The sequence below is a fragment of the Arachis ipaensis genome, chromosome B6 (genome assembly GCF_059453495.1).
Source record: "Arachis ipaensis isolate K30076 ecotype BB chromosome B6, ASM5945349v1, whole genome shotgun sequence".
Classification (NCBI taxonomy): Eukaryota; Viridiplantae; Streptophyta; class Magnoliopsida; order Fabales; family Fabaceae; genus Arachis; species Arachis ipaensis.
Window position 1 is genome coordinate 69,598,581 of NC_142441.1, and position 23,957 is coordinate 69,622,537.

At 35.6% G+C, this 23,957-nt stretch overlaps 4 protein-coding genes and 1 long non-coding RNA gene across 5 annotated transcripts; 1 reads left to right on the top strand and 4 right to left on the bottom strand.

Moving 5' to 3' along the window:
- Window positions 1-1,012: 1,012 nt before the first annotated feature.
- Window positions 1,013-4,712, bottom strand: LOC148561233 (uncharacterized). Its single transcript, XM_088492153.1, has 9 exons — window positions 4,290-4,712; window positions 4,147-4,211; window positions 3,757-3,797; window positions 3,568-3,656; window positions 3,375-3,488; window positions 2,620-2,697; window positions 2,382-2,447; window positions 1,487-1,567; window positions 1,013-1,287 (listed from the first exon to the last, which is right to left on the bottom strand). The coding sequence occupies exons 1-9, from the start codon at window positions 4,590-4,592 to the stop codon at window positions 1,180-1,182; spliced, it is 945 nt and encodes a 314-aa protein (XP_088348279.1). The 5' UTR covers window positions 4,593-4,712; the 3' UTR covers window positions 1,013-1,179.
- Window positions 4,713-7,046: 2,334 nt separating this feature from the next.
- LOC148561234 (uncharacterized) lies at window positions 7,047-7,881 on the bottom strand. Its single transcript, XR_015886075.1, has 2 exons — window positions 7,813-7,881; window positions 7,047-7,526 (listed from the first exon to the last, which is right to left on the bottom strand). It is a non-coding gene; the product is annotated as an uncharacterized LOC148561234 (long non-coding RNA).
- Window positions 7,882-10,346: 2,465 nt separating this feature from the next.
- On the bottom strand, window positions 10,347-11,866 carry LOC107619886 (uncharacterized). Its single transcript, XM_016322124.3, has 2 exons — window positions 11,681-11,866; window positions 10,347-10,892 (listed from the first exon to the last, which is right to left on the bottom strand). The coding sequence occupies exons 1-2, from the start codon at window positions 11,864-11,866 to the stop codon at window positions 10,347-10,349; spliced, it is 732 nt and encodes a 243-aa protein (XP_016177610.2).
- Window positions 11,867-13,086: 1,220 nt separating this feature from the next.
- Window positions 13,087-17,187, bottom strand: LOC148561235 (putative LRR receptor-like serine/threonine-protein kinase At1g74360). The gene is made up of 2 exons (XM_088491214.1): window positions 16,790-17,187; window positions 13,087-16,533 (listed from the first exon to the last, which is right to left on the bottom strand). The coding sequence occupies exons 1-2, from the start codon at window positions 16,854-16,856 to the stop codon at window positions 13,361-13,363; spliced, it is 3,240 nt and encodes a 1,079-aa protein (XP_088347340.1). The 5' UTR covers window positions 16,857-17,187; the 3' UTR covers window positions 13,087-13,360.
- Window positions 17,188-21,646: 4,459 nt separating this feature from the next.
- Window positions 21,647-22,635, top strand: LOC148561236 (uncharacterized). The gene has a single exon (XM_088492197.1). It carries the CDS (start codon window positions 21,647-21,649, stop codon window positions 22,625-22,627), a length of 981 nt encoding a protein of 326 aa, XP_088348323.1. The 3' UTR covers window positions 22,628-22,635.
- The last annotated feature ends 1,322 nt before the right edge of the window (window positions 22,636-23,957 follow it).

Below are 23,957 nucleotides of genomic sequence, written 5' to 3' on the forward strand. Positions count from 1 at the left end.
CTAATATACTTTTCATTAAAAATCCAGCAATGGCAATTTCCATTACAACCAATTCCATGTACATCAGTCATCTTTACACCTTCAAGATACATACAGCAACAACAACAACTACTACACCAATCACAGTAATATGCCACAAACTCATGTTTTTTTTTGCTTTCAATAGACAACAGCTTCCTCTCCAACTCTTCTATTTTTTTTCTCCATATCCTGATTTCGAAACAGCTGTTCTTCAACGTTTACTCCCTCAGCTTCATCCACAGCACCCAATGCTTCAGGCTCTACGGTTCTAATCTTTTTCAAATGTTCATCCAGCCAGCCAAAGTACCGGCAGTACGGTTCTTTAGCCTGGAAAAAAATTTCAGTGAATCACCCATTAACACCCAGTACAGTCTAATCCAACTATTGAAAAATCGGTCACTTACCTTGAAGAATGGACACCCGAGAAACACTCTATTAGGGTTACTAGTCGTTCTTGACTTGTACATAATGGCATAGACGCCGCAGTAGCACTTTGGCGCAACTCGATCTCGCTCATATCCTCCTGGCACAGCGCAAGAAGATCCCCCTCCAAGTCTTGTGCATGAAGAGCTCCCTTCACTCATCATGGACAATCGCAGCATCAACACCCATGTGTTCGTCCAAGGATTTCGATCAAATAGGACTCAGGCATGGAGACGACGTCGTTTTGAGTTAGAAGGATCGATTTGTCCGTCCAAATTTTGTTTCCCATCCAACTCAGTAACCTAAACGGACAGCTGAGATTCCCCCCAGCCACATCAGCCTTCTCCGGTACCGTTTTCCAACCCAACTCAACGGAGGGGTACAATTGTCCCAGATTTTACAAGGTGAGGGGGTTAAAGGTATTTTAAATCTTGAGGGACGAAAATGTCCAAATTTAAAAAGGTCAGGAACCAATTTGTCTTTTACTCTAAAGTTATTAATGTAAACTTACATCTTTACCATATAATTCACTTTAGTCGATAATAGCGATTTATTGAGGTCAAAATAATTTAAACTGAATTGTGAAATTGATTTCCAATATATAACTCTGGTTTAATATTATTACCATCATAACATCTTTTGGGCTAAACTTAAAATATTACAGAGGAAAAAAAAGAAGAGTCAATTCATAACATCGTGTCATTCGTGTGTGTACATGTTCGTGGGTTTCTAACTTCAGGCTCTTGAGCAGCCAAGTTTGTATTTTCGAGTGTTCATTCTTCCATTTAGAGCAAGAGCAAGCAGATCAAATTCCTCCACGTACCATAGTTCTGACACCTCTGCCTGAATTTGTTTGAAGGAGAAGTCAATGCACTTTAACACCATGGTTAAGGCTTATTGGCAAGAATAATAGGAGGATAAAACAGCAAAACTAAAATGGAAGTGCCAAAACAATTCCAATTAAGGTTTCAACTTGTACCTGTTGTTCTTATTCTTATTACTGCGCCAGAAAAATTACAAATGGTACAATAAAACCACAAACCTTGAATCCACGGATCTGACGGTTAAGTCGATTAACCAGATCATGAAAAAATTGGACACTGTCCGATGTTTCAGGCAGCTCCTGCATACAATAAAAATTGGAAGTAAATAATAGATTAAGAAACCTACCGCATAATAAATCAGATACATTTCCTCAACACTGCTCAGCAATGAAGAAATCATAATGCATAAGTAAATGCAACAAACTTGTAACTGCTACACCCCCATTTCAAGTTGTTTCATTACTTCTTGCTATATTTTCTGTCCTATTGCATCTTTATTTAGTTGTGTCTCAACACTACTTGACAGTTCACCATTCCTCAATTGAATTCCCAAGTTTAGAAAATATATACGCTGAAATCATATTATAAATGTGTGGGGAACAATCTATCCCGAAAGCTTAGTAACTGGGAAGACACGTGAATGACTACTGCTTAACCCGATATGAAGAGTATATATGTTCACATATTGTGTGCTAACAGCCTAACACTCAACTCTTTTATTTGTTTGCCAAAGAGAACAAAAAAATTATTTCAAAAAATGAAGACAACAAGGATTGAATTTTAGATTACGCACTCAAAAACTGAAGCAGTTGGGTAGAGGCACAATGAAAACTTTATATCTACAAAATGAATGCTAAAGCCCTATAGAGAGCAATTACACTTGTATGCAGAGTGAAATAAACTGATGCCAAATAGAAATTTATAGGGATCTTCTGAAGTAATAACTAATAACAAATTAGTAAGTAATAAAGACAACTTCTTAACTAATACATCAGAGACAATTATGAAAAAATCCAACTCCATTGCAAATACATTATATCATTAAAATTCACACTGACATATCTTAATGTAAAACTCAATAAAATTTGAAGAAATACTGTAGATACACATTACCGTAGGTGATGCTCTAGGGGGTCCCAAGAGCCTTGCAAATGATGTGTGAAGAATTGCAGCATCATACTGCAGTAAAAAATAATGCAAGATAATCAAGAACCATATCTTTGTGCAATTTTTCTGGCATACTTAATTTCTAATAACCAATTAACTTCAGAAAAACAAAAGGATTGGATCCCATACAAGAATCTATTACATCAGACAAGAACTCTAAACTGAGTATTCAAATTATGCTTACAAGCTGCTTCTGTGGTGCATGTGGAAGCACCTCCTTCAACTTTGCGCGAATAGTTATGGGGTCTGTCCCCGAGTTGACCTACAGAAAAACCACTAAATCATTAGCCTAGGCATATGACTTACTGATACTGTTTGCATTTCTAGTACTGATACAATTCTATATAAAGAATCAATTATAAATATGGTTTCTTTCTTCTTCTTCTTGTAGTTATTGATTTAAATTTTCTTGCATTACTGATTGATGCTCAGGTTGAGCGTTTCAACAATTACCAAAACAGGCAACAAATAATGTTAAAGTAAAAAAGAACTGACCCAAAAAAAAAAAAAAAAGGAAAGGGTTTATTTAAAAGCATGAACCATACAAGTACAAGTAAAACGTAAACATATGTATTTATCTAAAAATTAGAAAATTTAGATTTAACCACTTAAGTCCAAAATCTAATGACTTTCTACATTGGTCTACCTTCACCATTCTAAATTTAAACTTGACAGCACTCAGTATGAAAGAGGGACAAGGGTAAACAATGCAAGAGAGAGTAGTAGCACCAAGGAATAATTTCTCATTATTGCGATTTATAATCTATTCTTTTTGTGTTGTATTTGTATTTGTATGTATCAGTATTTTCGACTTGTATTTATATTTAAACCAGTATTTTCATGTTTTCTTTCCTAAAACACTTACCAAACACAACCTAGAAGAACATTGGTCAAGGACAAGGGTACAAATAAATGATCCTTTAGATTAGGCAAAGTAACCTGCCAGCAACCGAGGAGCACCCCAGTTGAAGTCAAAACCACTCTATCCAAAACAATTTTCAAAGGGCAGAGAGTCCTTGCAACAGCCTGAACAGAAGATGCTTCGGCTTCTATCTGCAATAAAAATTTATCACGAGGAGTTAGATTAGCAAACTGCCAAGAAGAAACAGAAACGCTTAAAATGAAATCATACCTCTTCTTTTGTGGCAGGAACAGGTTGAATATGGTGGGAGGCATGAAACATGCTAAAATGGTAGAGAGTAGAGTTCTGAAACCAGATTGCTAATGGACACACGCGTCAGAATGACAATAATAAAACAAACAACAAAGAGAAGAGGGTGCAGCAACTATCTTTAAACAAATAAACCAGAAGGTAATTTACCTTTATCAAAGTATGGATTAAAAGTATTTTTGACAGCCTCCCTGTATCATGCAAGTCTACATGAATATCAAATTACTTGGTAAAAAGTAGTAAAGAAAAAAAATAATTACTCAGCGGATAACATTAAAAAGGATGGTAATTAGAAAAGATGAAGCAATAAATGTATTGTCGCTGTGGAACTATGCAACGCTGAAAGAATAGGTCATAATATTACATCTTTCATTCTGCATCTACCTAGAAAAGTTTAGCAATAGTCCATTTTGAAGGTAAGATTTTATGATACACATAACATGTATATATATATATATATATATATATATATATATAAGTATCCATCTAGTAGGAATATCCTATGAATCCAAGAAATTTGTAGAGATTATTGATGCTTACGCGATAGGGAGAGAGAATTCGGGGCTCATGTACAACACATTAGCTCTGACAGGAGGATTTGCAGGCTGCATATGGAAATTAATGATGAGTAGGAGCGGAAATAAGAACAAGTAGTGTGCAGGAAAGAGAGGTTAAACCCTAACCTTGAGTAGAGGCGTTACAGATCCATGGTTAAGAGTGAAGATATCGGAAAGAGACAAGGACTGAGAGGTTTGACCGTGTTTGAGGAAAGCAGGTCCATGCTGATCGAGATCTCGCTCCATGTTGTGATACAAGTTGGATCTTCGGTCCCAGTTCAAAGTGGAAGAGGAAGAAGAAGAAGAAGAAGAAGAGTTGTTGAGGAGGAGCATGTGGAAGAGAGTGAAGAAGAGGAAGGCAGAGAAGAGCCAGATGAAAGAAACGGTTTTGGAATGAGTCCAGCAACTGAAATTGGCGCTCCTAACCATATTCTGTTTCTATCAAACACCTTCCTTTCCTTCACTTCAAACCACCACAGCTTCCAACGCAGAACAACCAATACACCTACTTGCAACTTCGAAGCCTATCGCGATTTACTCTTTTTTTTTTTTTAGTAAAAACTCAGGTTAAGTAGGCTTCAGTTGGCCTTGATACTTACCGTCATTAGATGAAAATTTAGTCGAATCAGTCAAATCATTTAAAGGTTTTCAGGTATCAACTTCATATGAAGTCCACTGCACCTGAATTTTCATTTTTTTTTTTTCAAAGTTATGATGAGACTCGAATCTGAGATCTTTAGATGAGAATAAAAAGATGGTGTCATTTGAGCGGTAGTTTTTTGGGCTTGTTGGAATTTATCTTACAATTTCATCTTCTGAAAATTTTATCCCAATATTTTATGGTGAAAATTCAATTATAATTAAACTGGTCTATGCATAAAATTTAGATAGTGTTTATTTTGAGATATTGAGATAGAAACTGAAAGATTGAGACTTAGTATTATATTTGTTGGTTTAGAGACTGGTACTAAAATTTCTGTTTCTGTCTCCAAAATTTCAGTATTTCAGTACCTCCAAAAAGTGGAGACACAAGGGACTAAAATTTGTAGCGATGGAGATTGAAACTTTAATAACATTTTATACCTAAAATACTTGGTGGAAACTCAGGTGCAGTCGACTTCACGTGAAGTTGATAGTTAAAAGCCGTTAGATGAAAATTTAGTCAAATCAATCAAATCATCTAACGGCTTTCAGCTATTAACTTCACGTGTAGTCGACTGCACCTGAATTTCCACCAAAATACTTTCATTTCAATTAATTAATTTCAATTTCTGTTTCCTACTTTACACCAAACAGAATACTGAAATTTATTTCAATCTCTGTCTCTTAGACTCAGTCTCTCAGTCTCAATCTTTTCGTCTCTGTCTCTTCACCAAACGCTACCTTATAATTGAGAATGGTTAGATGATAATTTAATCAAATTTATTAAATTATTTAATAATTTTTAACTATTAATTTCTTATAAAATTAACTATGCCTGAATTTCTATAAATATATGTATTATTTTATATATTTTAATATATATTTTATATTTGTATACTTAATATATATTATATAAAAATAGCTGATTTGGTGATTAACATTATTTTATATATATATATATACACGTGACATGCATGGATGTATTTTATAAAATGATTTTAGTATAAGATTTTTTTTATATTTTTCGTGTTGTATAGTATGAAATTATATTTTACAAAATTATTAATTAAAAATTTTTGAGAAGATCCGTTTGGGAAGTAGATTAACTAACAACTGTTGTTGTCTATTAATCAATCATCTCGTTATTAATAAGTTTTCAAGTAGTAATTAATTTACTATTTATATAATCACATGTTCTAACTTACAACGTATTTGTATTAGAATCTTCAGATTCAGCGTATTTTTCCTACTTTATAATACACTTATGTTCCTTGATTTTGAGTTTAACATGATCAATTAGTTTGTGGTTAAGAAATAATAATGAGTTCACAAATTATTACAAAGAAGAAAGAAAGAGAAGAAACAAAGTTTTACAAGGATTTAACTCCATTTACGAATTTAAAGGCTCCAATTCAAATAAAAATTGGAGAGCCAACCATGGAGAATTATGAGATGACACCACATCCAACTCAAAACTTTAAAGTGTCAAATTAATGGATCTCTTATCTTATAAACTCCTCACTCTTCTTTGTTTTTTTTATGTAGGACTAACTTCATGTACTTCTCACGCTTGCAACATTAACAAAAATGAGAAATTTAATGATTTTTTATTTTTAATTAACTATCTAAAGGTTCCAATCCTACTTAATTAAATTTACTTAATTATTCTTTATAATTAGCATGAAGCTCCAAATTGATCCCTAAATATTTTTGTATTAGACAAACTAGTTATTGACAAAAAATTTGACAACTGAATCCTTCTTTTCTTTTTTTTTTATTTACCAAAGATAGGAGACTCGAACCCGCAACCTCTTAATTGAGTATGGAGAGACTATACCATTTGAATTATTACTCATTGACAACTGAATCCTTTACCTTTTAAAAATAAATCATTTGCATTCAGGTTAATTATCACAAATGGGATTGGTTATTATGATTTAATTTATAATAGAAAAATTGCATATGAATTAGATGTAAGAAAAAAAAACTACATAAATATAGCGCACATATATATATATATATATGCTAGTATATCAATCATCATTTGTTTATTTGAAGTAGCTCATAGCAGCACACTAGCTAGTAGTGTAGCACATAATATAAGAAAACTTTCAAGTGCAAGTGATTTTCAATTGTTAATCTTAATTATAAAAAATATATATAATATATATAATTAAGATCAACGATTAAAATTTATTAAAACACCGATATACTTAAAAGCTTTTTCAGAATATATAGAAGTGACATGAAGTTTGCATTGGTTTTTGTATTAATTATTAGAGAAAAAGATAAATAGGTCTCTGACCTTTTGTCCTGCAAACATTTCTGTCTCTGACCATTGAAAAATACTTTTAAGTCTCCGACCTTTATAAAATTTGGACGGATCAGTCCCTCTTTCCAAATGCCTCCGTTAGGGACTGATCCGTCCAAATGCTTCCGTCAGAGACTGATTCGTCTAAATTTTGTGAAGGTCATGGACTTAAAAGTATTTTTGGATTAATTATTATTTAGTGGATATTTCTTGGCATTCTTGAGAATCTTAGAGAGAGCTGCTTGACCAAGATCCAAGCCACAAACATCAGCAAGCTGCACCAAATACAACAACACATCTGAGACTTCTTCTTCTAAGTGTTCCTTTTCTTCTGAGCTCCAATTTGGTAGCCCTTTTTCAACCTCTCCCTTCCATTGGAATATTTCAGATAGCTCCCCCACTTCCCCAACCTATGCATACATAAATTCATCATCATCATGAATTATGTAGTCCTATAATAATTAATTATGTTAGAAATAAGAGACTAAACAAGAGAAATGATTTGTGTATTATTGAGTGTATTCAAGTTGTCTATTCGAATTATCTAGAATAATACAATATAAAAGGGTATTTATAGGTACTAAGAGAATCATAATAATAAAGACGTAATCTCCTACAATAAATATTCAGATATACTAATTGATACTAATTGATCCTAATTATATTCTAACAAATTAAAGCTTAATTATTACTTACAAGAGCTAAAAGAAGATTTCTGGGGCTGTGATACTGAGCCCAGCCTCTGTCTTCAGCAAACTCAGCAAGGCTAAGTTCCTTAAGAGAAACATCTCTTGATGATGATCTTCTAGAGCATTCCATTATTTATGTATACCTACTACTTCCTCTTCTCTTCTCTTTTACCTCATCCTAATGCTATGCATGCACAATTTATAGACAACTTGAGAGTGCAAATGTAAGAAATATAAATAACAAATTCAATAATTTATTTTAAATAATAATTATAGATAATTGTAGGTAATATATGCACTAGCTACTAGTTGTTATAGTAGTGGAGGAGCAATTGATGGTGATGTGTTCCTTTGTGCAGGACAATAATGATGTGAAGTATGGCAAATATGTCTCAACTTTCTATCCATGACTTGAAATCACTACTCACAGACACATGAAAATTTTTAGCCGGAAATCTAGGCATCAAGTGGATTTCATAATCTGATTAATAAGAGCCTGTCCATAACTCTTTATTTGTAGAATCTAGCAATAATGCTACTGAATACTGATTTCCTTGTAAGAATCCAGCTCTTTTATTTAGTTGGTTTTATTTTATCAACATACATTTAAGTATTTAACACATTTAATTAAATCCAATATGCTTAACATTATTTTGATTCAATGGATATGTAATAACTAATTTTTTATTCTAAATACAATTCTACAACAAACATTTGATCCATGAAATTTGAGGTTGTGGAGGTTAAGAATGTATGTTTCATACTCGATAATTAGGGCTGCACATGGATCGGATAATATCCGCATATCCGCGGTAATTATCCGCATCCGATCCGAATTTTGCGGATATTATCCGATCCGCACTATGGTAGGATCGGATTGCGAATTTGGCAATGATATCCGCGGATCCGATCCGCAAATCCGCATATCCGCACATCACATATAAATAACATAGTTTAAGAAAATAAACCCTAATGTGATATGAATTTTAGTGTGTTGTTTTATGAATTTTATGATATCTTGTTTTTTATTTTTTATGTTGTACTTCGACTTAGAATAATTAAATTTAAATATTGTGTTTTTTTTTTGTTATTCAAGAGAACTTTTATTGATAAATTATAATATTTTAGAATTAAATATGCTTAAAGTGAAAAATGAAATTTTTTTTGTAAAAACAGCCAAATAGAATTTGAAAATATATTTTTTTAATTATGCGGATATATCAGATATCCGATCCAATGGATCAGATCGGATCCGGCCTGAAAAATTGCGGATATTATATCCAATCCGATCCGATGAGTGCAGTACGGATCGGATAGAATTTTAGGCTATATTCGATCCGTATGCAGCCCTATCGATAATGACATAGACTAAACAGCCTTTTTTTCAATTTTTTAACTCATATGCAGTTGTCTTTATATAAAGTTGTTAGTTGAGAACCGTTAGATGATTTGATATATTTGACCAAATTATTATGTAACGATCCTCGACTATCAACTCCTCACATGCCTTTTTCTTATAATTAATATATTTATTCTACGCATGGATTAAAATGGACCCTACAAATTCCTATAATGGGGAAGATATGCAAAACAAATCATCTCTAGCCTACCAAAAATTTGAAACATTGTGAAAGGAGTTGTCAAATTCTGCACTTCACAATGTGAATAATTGAATTGTTCTTTGGTTTCATCATGAAACAATATATAGCAATAGCCTTATAGGAATATTTAAGTAGAATGAAAATTTTTGTAGAGATTATATATTTTGATCATGACACAAATTAAAGCAGAGCAGCTAAAATTCAGGGTGTTACTGTTCATGTTTGTGCCTTTACATGTGAACATGCATGTAGCTAGCTTCAAAGCACTCATCAATCTGAGAACAACTTTGCTAAAAGAAAGAAAAGAAATATCCATTCAAAGCATTTGCATGTGCTATTGTTGGCCCATATATTGCACTTTGCACATATAATCAAGAGCCTTACAACAAAGATCAAGAAAGCATGCAATTATATTGTATTTAATGTGAAGGTTACGGATTCGAGTTGTGAAATGAGTCGTTAATATAATTATCAGGTTAGACTATCTATATTATATATTCCTTAGGTATAATTCTTTCTCCGACTCTGCGTTAATACGAGATGCTTGCGCGCTAGAATGTCTTTTTCTGATAATTAATCATTTTGTTTTTTGAAGTCATTCTTGTCATATTTTTAATGTAATTGAAAAAAGTGTTAAGTTTCTTGTAAATTGAGTAATATCTTTTATCTTTCCTCACAGTTTCTATATTCTCTTTGGTTAAATTAGACATATTTCTTAACTATTTTCTGTTTATATATGTAGCTAAATTGATTTATATTTTCATATTGCATAGAACAAAACTTTTAAGATAATTAGCATAAGTAAAAATGTTTCATGCTTATCTGAGTCTCTGTTAAAGAAAACTAATGATAGCATACTATTTCTAGATCATATTTGCATATAGTTGCTGCACATTAAATTGGTCCTATATGTCACCATTGTTTTTGTGATCATATTTCTTCATAAGATCAATGCATCTTTCTCTTTTAATTTGTTTTTTTCTTTCTCCATAGCATGCAGCTGCAAGATGTGCTTTCTACCTCGAAGATGTTGCTCGAATGAAAACTCATCAATGCACCATAATTTGCATAGTTCACACCATTTTTGTTGCTTATTTTGAAGCTGCACACCACCTTGCTGATCAAATTCCAACCTCTGTAATTGAGCCTTGTGCTTTTTACCTTGAAAGTGAAGCTTCAGCAACTCTTCATTCATACATGAAACTTTGCATATATCACACCATTGCCTCTCATAGCTTCTATTACTCTCACTTGTTCCATCTTTCTCGCCGGATTCGAGTTCTAGCAGCTTCTCCCTGTGCTTGTGGCCTATCAAATGCTGCTTGAGATTGAATGGACTTGAGCAAGATACTTGGCAGATTTTGCAGTACACACTATTATCTGCCTCTGCATTGACTAATGTTTTCTTTCTCTTGGTTCCAGAAAGGTGTTGACTCAAAGATAGCCTTGGAGTTGAACCTGGTAATGCTTGACTTGGTGATTTAACCTGAGAAACAAGTTTAAGATTCATAGATAGTAAATCTTATATATATGATGACAACTATGCAAAGCAACAGGTTTACTTAACTTCCTGTATTTCCCAAACAAAGTATTAACTAAGTAAATAGTCCAATTCATTTTTTATATGATGAAGATTTAGGTGGGGGTTGAATTTGGGAATAGAGGTATAGATGGCAGAGTTTGAGTAGAAGGAAAAATAGTCTTAAGCACCCTTCAAAGAGTTAGCAGTAGGTAGCATTTAGATTTTGTCTTAGGACAAAAAAGATGTAGATAGTGAGATAGTAGAGATCTGTTTCTCAAGTTCCTTCTTTTTGAAGGTACAAAATTTGTTTTAAAAATTGTCCTCAATACATATATTTTAAGTGTCTTTAGATTAGTATAAAAATTATCTTAAAAGTTGTCTTGCGAGTCAGACGATTTTAATTTTGTCTCCATCCTTTCTTAACACAATTTTTTTCGCGAACACTTGTCTCGTGACAGTAACCAAAACAAGGTTGGTTAAAGAACAGTAGTGTTAGGCTACTGGCCAAAGATAAAACAAGTTGAAGAAAAAAGAAAAAGGGGAAAAAGGAGAGTATTTTCTACTCTATAAGACCAGAAAGGAGAATCTAATTTGTCAAAAAGAATCAGCATTTAGAAAGCTAGAAAAATACAGTGGGAGACATGAGTAGACAGAAATGAAAAACAAAGAATAATAATTAAAAAGAATAAAAAGGATATTGATTGTGGAACAATATGATGTAAACAATGACAGGAAAAGATTATCATCATCACCTGTAAAGGAAAAACCTCCTTAGTGGAATTAGAATTTGGTGATCTCAAATGTGGTGCTGCCACCTTCTTCCTATGTGCCAGCTCTCTCTGGATTGCAATTTCCACTGCCATTGTATTCTCCTCTTTCCTGCACCTACCATCCATGATCTCAAATGAACTTTTTCCAATTCCTTGTGTCAATCTCATGATGAACCAAATTTGATAGTAAGAAATTCTAGGCACATAAAACTAATAAAACTGCATGAGTTAACTCAAGTAAATACTATATAGTTATTACTTGTAAATAATGTTATTTAGCATTAGCAATATAAATTACTCAATGAACCTGAACCTGGTTTCTATATCCACAACAAAGGTAAGTTCAAGAGACTCTCCATCTTATCTTATGAACAACTATGATAAAAGAAGTTGTTAACACTGTAAGAGTAAAAGTGGCAATTGACCAAATGATCCTTAGGCTTCAAATTTTGACAATGTGATAGGAGGGTATAATTGACAATGAACAATCTATCATTTTCAAGGTGAAAATAGTATGATAGTACCCTTTTGCAATGCCAATGATGTGTTAGAATTGCTTGTTTCTTCAGTATATGGCATGCTTATTCATATTACCAACTCACTTTTGCATATTTGTTGTAATTTCACAATAACTTTAGTGTATTTAAATTACTTATACTAGCTTTGGAATCAATGAGATGTTTATTTAGAGAACATAAAGAAGAATAAAATTAAGCAAATCTTAACATGCAACTAGTAATAGTACATAGCAGTAAAGGGTGAAGACTGAAGACTTTCTTAAGTTTCTTTTTATGTTATGGGCTTATGGCCAAGTTGTTGATCAATTAGGTTACCTCCACCCCCTCTTTTTTTTTATAGGGTGACAGTGATGGATTCTAGAACACACCACCATTCTGATCTTTAACAGCTTTTGTGCAAAGACCTCTGTGAAGGTTATTGTTTATCCTTTCTTCTCTTAAAGCTATAAAGAAGGCCTGCAAACACAAATTCCTTTGTTTTTTTCTTTCTTTGAAGATTCTAATACAATTTTAATACCATTCTTTTATTTGGACTGTGGAGTATTTACTACAAAGAAAATAATATATTAACTTAATATTGATATCGCCTAAAAAGGCTGACCATTCCATTAATTTGTTAATATATTTGTTGGGATAAAACCTACCTGATATACTTTTTAATTAATACAAGTGTTATCAGGCCTCAAAGTCATGAACTCATTTTTCTTCTCTATTTATAATTTAAATTGAATTAACTATGATTGGTGACAATGTTCTATTCATTCAACGTGAATCATAAATAGTTTTAAAGAAGGAAAATGTTATTAAAAAGAAGAGTGAAGTAGATGTTAGTACAGAAGAAGGAAAAATAAAATACTGTCATGAAGACAATGAACAGAAAATGCTCAGTATTCATTGAAAGTGTTAAAACTAAATCATAGTTACAAGCAATGACAAATCTGAGAGTTACAAAACAAAATTGAGCAACCTCTTCAACTTGAATGATGAAGTTTCTTTTTTACACAATAATCAACTGTGCATAACATATTTTATGTTTTGTTTTCCTTTCTATGTATACTGTATGGTAACTTAAACTATGCACATTTTTTTCCTATGACAAAATCACTAAACTTGCTAATCACAAGAGCTTTTAACTGTACTAGGACTAAACAAGGTGGCCATAACCTGATTCTCCACTAGGGTTATTGTTGTATATCTTGACCAACATGGCTAGGACCTCCTTCATGTTAGGCCTAGCTTGTGGTGACTCATTTGTGCACTTAACCCCAACTTGTAACAGCTCAAGCATCTCCTCTTCACCCTCCATGACCGAAACTGGCTCGGAATGGCTCAACCCCAGAACTCTCCTAGCCCATTCAACCAAGCACTCTTCACCACCATCCACTGCTCTTCTCCCAGTTGCAAGCTCCATAGTCAAAACCCCATAACTATACACATCACCCTTTGTTGTTGCTTGCATTGTTTGTCCATATTCCGGTGCAACGTACCCTACTGTTCCAGCCACCATTGTGCTAACATGAGAATCCTCAGCATCAACAAATCTTGCAAGTCCAAAGTCTGTGACTTTGGCATTACCATCATTGTCTAGTAACACATTGCTAGCCTTAACATCTCTATGAACAATTGAAGGGTAGCATTCATGGTGCAAATAGACCAATGCTCTTGCCACATCAATTGCCACTTCTAAGCGCCGCTTTGATGTTAATCTCACTTTGTCGGTGACTAGATCCTCCAAGCTTCCTCCTCCTATGTACTCATAAACAAGGATCTTCTGGGAACCATATAGGCACCAGCCATAGAGTGTAACAAGGTTTGGATGAGGCCAACCAAAACCATGGCCACTCAGAACCTCCATTTCGGCTCTGAACTCTTTCTCGCCCTCAATACCTTCCCTTTGAAGCTTCTTCACTGCCACTACTCTACCATCTGGAAACACTCCTTTGTACACTGTCCCAAATCCACCTTTTCCTATGACTCTATCCTCTTTGAAGTTCCCTGTTGCCAACAAGATATCAGCATGTGTGAAAACTGTCTTGTTCAAGTGGAATATCTTGACAGTATCCGAATTCCATGGTGATGAACCTGAACTTGTGGAATCATTATCCACCTTTTTAAGGTATCCTTGTTCCACCTTCGGAGTTTTCAGCAAGAAATAGACTATTAGGCAGATGAGTCCAAAGACCAACGTGGCCAGTGATAGAGAAAGACACATGAAAAATGGAGAAATTTTTGTGGACTTGGTCAGGCGTTTATGTTTGTGTGAAGAATTGCTGTTGTTAATGTAACTAGGGAGGCTCAAGAGGGGGTCACCCAAATATGAACTTTTGTCAAAAATCACAAATCCATTCTGTGGCACTTGACCAGATATGAAGGGGTTGTATGAGATGTTGAATGTGCTAAGCTCAACCAAGTTGAACAAACTTGAAGGAATTGGCCCTGAGAAATTGTTCCAAGACAAATCAAGATCCTGAAGAGACTTCATGTTGCTGATTTCGCCTGGAATTTCGCCTGACAAATTGTTTCTGGAGATGTTCAAGACTATAAGTGCCATGTTTGAAATGACTGATGGGAACTTCCCAGAGAATTTGTTATCCCCCAATTGCAGCATGCTGAAGTTCACCATGTTACCAATTTCTGCAGGTACTTCACCCCTGAGCTGGTTCCCACTTAATTGAATATAACCACCTATCTGTGATGATTTAGAGGAAGAATCATATGTCCATGTGGAGAAAACACCATAGCCTTTGAGAAGTTTGTACCAAAGGCTTCTACAATTCTTCCTTGTGAGAACAGTATACACAAACGTGTATGGAGGGTAATCAGCAGGTAACCATCTCCTCATTGCTGAGCATCCACTATTTCCAGAAATGATTTTGCCAATAGTATTTCTTCTGTTGAATTCAAATGTGGCCATTGCATTTCTTCCGATTCTGGCCAATTCTGAGGGCAAGCTTCCAGAGAGCTTGTTGTTTGCAAGATTCAACCATAACAAGCTAGAGCAATTTCCCAACTCTGGTGGGATTTCACCGGTTAACGAATTATCCGAAAGCATTAGCCATAGCAATGAACTCAATTTTCCAAGGGTTGGAGGGATTGAGCCATTGAAATTGTTGAAGGCAAGATCAAGTGCTTGAAGGTTGGTCAAATTTCCAAGTTCAGCTGGAATTGGTCCACTGAACTTGTTGTAGGTTAAGGTTAAGAAAGTGAGACCTGACAATTGAGAGATTTCAGGAGGTAATGGACCTGAAAAGTTGTTGAAGCTTAGATCTAATCGGCAAAGATTTGTCAATGAGAAAATTCCTGATGTGAGCAGTCCTCCAGTGTAGGAATTTGATTGAAGGAGAAGAAACTTAACTTGCCTGAGTTCCCCAAAAATCACTTGTACATCACCACCAAATCCGTTGTTGCTCACATCCAAGATGAACAACTTGGACAAGTTCAAAAGGGAATCTGGAATATCTCTTGAAAAAGTGTTGTTCCCCAAGAGCAATGATTCTAGTCCTGAGATCGATCCGAATTCTTTAGGAACCGTCCCATTAAAATAGTTGCTGGAAAGATCAAGAGTCACCAATTCTTTGCAGTTAGCAATCTCCTTAGGGGCCTCACCAACAAAACCATTCTCTGAAAGATCCAATTTTTCAAGGCTGCAATTTTCAGGAAAAGCATGAGAAGGAACAATCCCAGTGAGATAGTTTTCTGACACCGAAAACTGTCTGAGCCTTGCGAACCCAGTCCATATGCTTCCAGTAAGATTGTTGGTGCTCAAATCCAAGTACTGCAACCTGAGGCATTGGTCAAAGCATCCATCAATCCCACCAGTGAAGTGATTCTCTGAGACATTCAGTGTTACCAAACTCTCACAAATGGCAGGGAAATTCGATCGAATTTCCCCACGAATCCTGTTTGTAGACAAGTCCAGCATCTGCAACCTCGTCAAGCCTGTCAAATTCAGCTCCCCCTCAAGAATATTGTGGGAGAGGTTGAGGTACACAAGGTTCTGGCACTTCCTCAAGTCCTCAGGAATCATACCAATGAATGAATTTCCAGAGAGATCAAGGTGTGTGAGCTCAGTGAGCATAGAGAAGTTGCTGAACATCTCACCAGATATGGAACTTGAAGAGAGGTCTATGCTCACAACCCTCCATGAATCTGAACCATTGATGAGGCTGCAAGAGATTCCTGACCAATCACAATGATTTGAGTTGTTCCAGTTCATAAACCTTCCTGTCTCACCTACAGTTTGATTCTCTATGTAAGATTTCAGCTTCAGCATAATTTGCTTGTCTGTATCCATTGAACTCCCAGCAACCAATTTACCTAACACAAGAAAAGACAAAAACTTAGGAGACAGCATCAACCTAAGGAAAAACTAAACTACATAGGAAACCAACTGCTCATAGGATCTAAAGTTGATATACATGCTCTTATTGTTAATGAGGTTTGATTATATTAAGCTATACTATATTACAATATTGTGAGGTTCATCAATTCATCATCAATAAAATAAACCAATGATTATTTATTCATATAAAACAAAGCAAAAGGGGCTAAAGGGTGAGTTTTGAGATGGTACCTGGGAAGAAAAGGACCAAGAAACAGACTAACAGGAAGCCCCATGAATCTGCTTCCTTCTGTGACATTAATAAGGATCCTTCTTTTGTACTATTTTTACTTTTCTCTCTTAGGACAAAACTCAAACACTTGGTGGGGATTCCAAGGAAACAGATTTTTTTTATGTTGAGGAAATTGAAGCCACTGATATGGTGATGTTATTTTTTGTTGTTTTGGTGTGGAAACACTATGGTTTGTGTCTTCCCTTTCCATTTTTTCTTTGTGGTGATATCATGTTTAGGGGACTTATTTTTAAGGAACCATGGATTGCAATTGCTGCTGATGATGATGTTAATATTTATTAATAAATTAAAAAAGTGCTTATTGGTATTTTGTTTGTTGATGAATATGAATGTCAATATCACTTGTGTTTTCTGCTTTGCCTGGTATTTATTCAATGGTTTAATGTTTATTTAATTTAAGCGGTTCTGACACATTTTTTTAATTTCATCTATATTTATTCAATGTTATAAATTCATTTAGTTATTTTGCCTTTTATATTACTTGTAAGGCGGTAAATGTATACATAAAAATTGAACAATTATATTCAAGTTTGATAATTCGAATAATGAATAAGAATATAATCACATGGTAGATAGATTTTTCATAATCCAAAAGTCTATTACAAAATATTCTCAAATACTTATTTGTACCTTCCCAAAAAAAATTATAAGCCAATGACAAAATTCTAGGATTTTTTTTAAATAAAAAAATATTTTATTTATTAAAATAAATAATTTTAAAAATAATTACGAAAATACATAGCATGTCGTGTAAACAAGATAACTTTACACATATTTTATTTATACGGTAAACAAAATATATACGTATTACTTCGTTCTGTCTTATCTCGTTTACAATGTAAATGGAATAAGATAGAGATAATACTCAATTTGGTCCCTAAAGTTACACTCGAGTCTCAATTTAGTCTTTGAAATTTTAATTGCCTCAATTTAGTCCCCAAAGACTCTGTGACGGAAATCATTGTAGGGACTAACGTGATTAAAATTTGAAAAGTTTAGGAACTAAATTGAGGCAATTGAAACTTCAAAGACTAAATTGAGACTCAAGTGTAACTTTAGAGACCAAACTGAATATATATTACGTATTTTTGTAATTATTTTTAAAATTATTTATTTTAATAAATAAAATATTTTTTTATTTATTTAAAAAAATCCTAAAATTTTACACGAACTTATGTTATTACTGAAAAAGAATGTAAAAATTGGAGAAGGGAAATGGGAAGAGAGTGAGGATCACGGTGGAGCCGCCGTTGCTGACCGGTTGAGGGAAGAAGATTGGCGCGCACGGGTTTGAACTTTGACTATTATGATAAAGCATGTTTGTTTGTTAGCTTCGGGACACTAACCTAGTTATACACACGAAATTGCATACCTTATCCTATAACACCATTTTTTTATATTTTAATATTTTATATTACTTTGTGGAATTTAGGAGTCTGTACGGAAAATTCACTTCTTGTATCTTCTAACAATTTTCTAGCCATAATAATGTATAGGTGCTTCAAGATAGGGGTGTTATCGGTTCGGTTTGATTTGGTTTTGGATCAAAAACTAATCGAACCGATATGTTCGATTTCTACAGACATACAATCGTTTGGTTTGCTGATTTTATAAAAACCGAATTGAACCGAACCGAACTAACAGTGGTTTGGTTCGACCGGTTTTTTCGGTTTTTAATTTCTAATGAGAAGAATATGAATCATAATAATTAGAGGTCAATAAACTGAAATAATAAGAGTAAAACATTGAAATGGTTAGGGGTTGAGGATTTTTGTTGTTAGGTTAAAGGTTAAAATGGTTAAAACATTGAAATGTATGCATATCTTCGGTTCGGTTCGGTTCGATTTCTATCGAGCCAACCAAAAACCGAACCGAACCGATCGATTTTGTCAGAAAAACCAAAAAAACCGATTTTTTCGATTTTCAAATCGGTTGTTGTAATTTTCGATTCGATTTTGCGATAATTTTCAGTCCAGTTCGATAACTTACACCCCTACTTCAAGACTCCAGTTAATTAACATGCATGCTCATGGTCACCTCAATTTTCCAAATTTATTTTTGGAGGAATTCATTTATTTATTTTATTTACTTTTTTATAGTATGTCTAATATGATTTAGATTCTATAAAAGATATGACTTTCGAATTTATTACAAGCCGTTTTTTTCCAAAGATAGCAATAGCACTTTATCATTATTATTTAAAAATATTTTTATTATTTATATACTAAAATTAAATACTAATATAAAATATATATTAAAATATAAATATATATATTAAAAATAAATTAAAGTATATATAAAAATATGTTAGTAGTTGATTTTAATAGTTAATTTTAATATACAAATACTATTTTTGATTTACAAATTCATCAAATGATTGGGTTGACCGTTGACCCCAAAAACGAAACAAAAATTAAGAAATTTATTGCTGGTTGTAATTATCTAAAAATATATATCAACAGTTTTAGATTTTAATTTCTATACATTGCCCAATTATCATATATTGTCACTACTCACTACAACAAAGTTATTTTATCTTTAGTACCTCTTTTTTAAATGGTCATATAAATAAATAAATTTGATTTATCAAGAATATAGACGATTGTAATGAAAAGAGTGTTAGAAAGTTAGTAAATTTTGTGATTTGTAATTATTAATTAATTATTATTAATATTTTTAATAGTATAAATGATAAACGGTTACACTCTGTGTACTACAGGCCTAGGCCAGCATTCCAAAAACCAGCTGCTGTATTAATCTCACCATATATTAATTAATTATATATGTTATTTATTTATCAATTATAATTTATATCTTTTATTATAATTATATATTAAAAATTTGTGTGTAAAATTACATATTATTATTGTTACGGTGGGTAACCAGAGATTGGTGGGCCGGATGACGTTGGTAGGCCCAAACGTGTGAGGGAGGAGACTATCGCGTTTGCCTGAAACTCGGTGTTCCTCCGTCCGACTTGTACGTGTAAAAGAATGGGGGGTGGTACCTGCAAAGACACTCCGATGCCTAAGTTAGCAAGGGTGTAAGCAAGTTTAGAGTGTATTGGACTTAGTGATACCTGAGGGATGTCAGGGTATTTATGGTGGTGAACCAATAACCACCGCTGAAGTAGTGCCACCTTTCTAGGGTGTTAACCGTCCCTTTATCTTAGGGAAGTTAAGATATGGCTCGTGGAAGGGGTTAGAGAGATTCTAGGGACAGTTACTCATTCAAGTGAGTGCTTATCTGCCAGCTAACCCTCGTTCCCGACTTCCTTGGAGCAGGTCGTGCCCTGTACCGACTTCTGGGGGTGAAGACTGGTACTGGGTGAGGACCAACCCTTTGGGCCGGGCCTTTCGCTTGGATCCTGGACCTTTATTATTGGGCCAGGGTATGAACAGTGCCCCTACTCGAGCCCAATTTCTTTTTAGGATTTGGGTTCGAGTATTCAACTCGGGGTCGTAGCCGATTTGCAAGAGGACCGACGTGATGGTTAAGAACCGACGTGATTTTTCTTAGACCTTTCGGTTCTGACGGTTACGTCTAATCAATCGTCGTGTCCGTTGGGTATGCGTAGGGATTTAATGGCCTTGGTAACGGTGCACTTTTACTAAAAGTTACCTCAGTTTTACCATTATGCCCCTAACGTCTTTATAAATACTTTCCCTCTCTTTCGTTGTTTCGTTTCTGCAATCTTTCAAATTTCCCTTGCATTTGTTCGTGCTGTATTGTTGCATTTCGAAGGTTCTTACTTCCTCCTGTCTTGATTTCAGACTCAAAGGTTAGTTTTTCCCTTCTGTGACGCGTTTTCTATTTGCGTGCCTTTATCTTGTAGGTAGATTTGGTTTGTAGGCCTTAGTTCCGTGCCCCTTCCCTTAGAGACCGTGTGTTGATTTTTCTTTTCTTTTGTAGGTTTCTTGTCACCCCCTTTTTTAAGAAAAGAAAATGGCTTCCGTAGATGCTCTCTCCCAGTGGGTAGACGTTACGGTTCTAGGGGAGGAGCCTTCCGTTGACACTGAATTTATCACCCACCTTCGTACTCACTATAGAATTTGTACTTCGGAAGAAGATGAGCCCAAGTACGAGTTGGTAGTCCCGGGTCCAGAAGACCGGGTTTGTTTCGGGAGGGCTGACGAGACGGCCCCTCATTTCTTTTTTATGTATGAGAGTATGGTCACTCGTTTGGGCGTTTTCCTCCCTTTTTCAGAGTTTGAAATGTCTGTATTGCGTCATTGCCGAGTGGCTCCCACCCAGCTTCACCCCAACTCTTGGGGTTTTCTAAAAATTTATCAATTTATCAGCCAGGCTCTAGAGTTTCCGACTTCTCTAAGGATTTTCTTTTACCTTTTCCATATGACCAAACCCTTCAGTGGGCTAAATAATAAGCAACAGTGGGTGTCCTTTCGAGCCATTCAAGGTCGGAGGCTTTTTACCCTTTTTGACGAATCCTTTCACGACTTCAAGAACTACTTTTTCAAAGTGCAAGCTGTAGAGGGTCACCACCCCTTTTTCCTGGATGAGCATTCCTCTCCCCGATTTCCTTTATATTGGCTGGAGGCCTCCCCCTGCGAGAAATATGGTCTAGATGACCTAAATGAGGTCGAGGCAGCCATTGTGGGGTTCCTCCGAGAAGTGTGGGGGAGGGCCCCATACTTGGATACTAAAAAATTTCTCCAGGGGTCGCCGGCCTTTGTCCAGCCACAATTAGGTAGCTTTTTGCACTTCTTGCTTATTTCCGACTTGCGATTTCCTTTACCGACTTTGTCTGATTTTAGCTGTTATTTGTTTTTGCAGAGATGGCAAAGAAAAATGCTCATGAGTCTTACCAGAGGGTTCAGGAAGCCAAGGCAAAGTCTCGAGCCAGGTCTGGAGGTGTTAGGACGGTTGTCTCTCCCCCTCCTCCTCCTCGGAACGTCGGGACCTCCTCTCAACCTATTGTAATTTCTTCCTCTGCTTCCTCTCTGCCGCCCCCTCCCGTCCGACCTACTCCTGAACCAGAGCCAAAGAAGCGCAAGACCTTAGAGTCTGGCGCTTCTGGTGAGGCGGACGCTCTTGCGTTCGTCCGAAAGAACATCTATCCTCATGCTCGCATGAGTATGGATGATGTTTCTGTTCGGCACTACCTCACTACTGTGGTTGAGGAGAGTCTCAAGACGGCAGGGGTTTGTGGCAAACTTTTGGATATATTTGAGAAGACTCCCATCAGCTCTTTAGGGACGACCTCGAGGGTCGAGGAGCTGGAGGGTAGGCTTCGTATATATCAGGAGCATGAGAGGGAGTTGGAGGGGAAAGTCGCCAAACTGACGGAGGAAAGGGACAGTCTCAGAGAGAAAGGGAAGGAATTGCAGGCCCGATGCAACATGGAGATGGATTTGAGGAAGGCAGCGCAAGCCAGCTACAACAGTTTGTTTGCTGATCTTGTGTCTGTAAAGAACGACTTGCTGAATGCTCGGAAGGCCTACACCGAGTTGGAGGACTCTATTGCGGATGGTGCTGATGAGGCCTGGAGGATCTTCAAGGAACAGGTCGGAGTTATTGCTCCTGACTTGGACCTTTCTCCTTTGGACCCTGATAAGATTGTTGTTGATGGTGCCATCGTGGATCCTCCTGTCCCCATAGTGGAGTCTGAGTCTGATTTAAAGACTCGGGGGCAGAGGATCGTAGAGTCCCCTCCTCGCTCTAAGGACGCTCCGAGTTCCTCTACCATCCTCCCGACTTCCTCTTCAACTCCTGCTCCTGGCGTTCCCCCTGACTCTGCTGGTGGTGATCCTCTTTGAAAAGTGATTTTGGCTATTGGGGCCCGGCCTGTGGGCCCCTCTTTTTTAAACTCTTTATTTATTTGTTTGGTGTTTTGGACAATTTTTTGGCCTTTTAAGGCCGTAAACGAAACACTTTATAATACCCTTTAATAAGGGTTTTGTAGGTTAAAAAATAAGTGCCCTTTTTGGATAAGGGTTTTGAGTTACCTTATGTGCGCATGCTTTTTCTGTTCGCGGTTCTTTTGACTCTTTGATCTTTTCTAGGAAAAACCTTTTCTTAGGGGCTTGCCTGCTTTTCTGAATTTCCTTGATTCTCAAGGCAGCCTTACTATTTTTTCGTAGTTTTTCCTTATCTCTTTTTGTTATTCCTAGTACTCAATTTTGAGTTTTTCGTGACTTAGGCTACTTTTGCGATTCATTTTAACTTTACTCGGCTTCGTTTTCCGACTTATGAGTCGGATTGCTTCCGAGTTTATCATGATCGACTTCTATAGCCTCTTTACACCGACTTGTACCTCGTCGTTTTATCCTGACGACCATCTAGGTCGGTTCATGGGATTTTCACGTTTTGTCGAGCTTAAATCGGTGCATTTCGTAGAAGGAAAATAAAAAGGGAATTTAAAAGAGATATTTAAAATGAAAAAGATCTTTATTAATTGAGGGGGTACCTTATTGCTACTAAGGGCTTTTGATAATTTATTTCCCTTAGCCCCTACTATGATGCCTCGTTAAAAACCCTTCTCCAGAAAAAACCCTTTGATTCTGGGAAAAAATCATGAAGCTGGGAAAAGAGTACATCAGGGAGTAGAGTTCGCTTTTAGCTGTAGTACCTTTTCATATTACAAGCATGCCATGACCTTGGTAACTCGGTTCCGCCTAAGTCGGTCACCTTATAATAGCCTTTTCCTAAGACCTCCTTGACTTTGTATGGTCCTTTCCAATTAGCAGCGAGTTTTCCCTCCCCCGATTTGTTGATTCCAATGTCGTTTCTGATTAAGACTAAGTCGTCAGGGGTGAAACTCCTTCGAATGACTTTTTTGTTGTACCTTGTAGTCATCCTTTGTTTCAACGCTGCTTCTCTTATCTGAGCTTCTTCTCGGACTTCAGGGAGCAAGTCGAGTTCTTCTTTGTGCCCCTGTATATTCCTGATCTCATCGTGGAAAATCACTCTCGGGCTTTGTTCATTGACCTCTATTGGGATCATGGCTTCTACGCCATAGACTAGTCGGAAGGGTGTTTCTCCAGTGGCGGATTGGGGGGTTGTTCTGTAAGCCCATAGTACTTGCTGGAGCTCTTCAGCCCAAGCTCCTTTCGCATCTTGTAATCTTTTCTTCAGTCCGGCCAGTAT

Coding starts and splice junctions, on each gene's coding strand:
- LOC148561236 (XM_088492197.1), top strand. CDS start 21,647: ATGGCAAAGAAAAATGCTCATGAGTCTTACCAGAGGGTTCAGGAAGCC.
- LOC107619886 (XM_016322124.3), bottom strand. CDS start 11,866: ATGAGATTGACACAAGGAATTGGAAAAAGTTCATTTGAGATCATGGAT. Junction 10,893..11,680: donor AGGAGGTTTTTCCTTTACAG/GTGATGATGATA, acceptor CTTGTTTCTCAG/GTTAAATCACCAAGTCAAGC.
- LOC148561233 (XM_088492153.1), bottom strand. CDS start 4,592: ATGGTTAGGAGCGCCAATTTCAGTTGCTGGACTCATTCCAAAACCGTT. Junction 3,489..3,567: donor TTCCTGCCACAAAAGAAGAG/GTATGATTTCAT, acceptor TTTTTATTGCAG/ATAGAAGCCGAAGCATCTTC. Junction 1,568..2,381: donor CCCCTAGAGCATCACCTACG/GTAATGTGTATC, acceptor TATTGTATGCAG/GAGCTGCCTGAAACATCGGA.
- LOC148561235 (XM_088491214.1), bottom strand. CDS start 16,856: ATGTCACAGAAGGAAGCAGATTCATGGGGCTTCCTGTTAGTCTGTTTC. Junction 16,534..16,789: donor CTTGGTCCTTTTCTTCCCAG/GTACCATCTCAA, acceptor TTCTTGTGTTAG/GTAAATTGGTTGCTGGGAGT.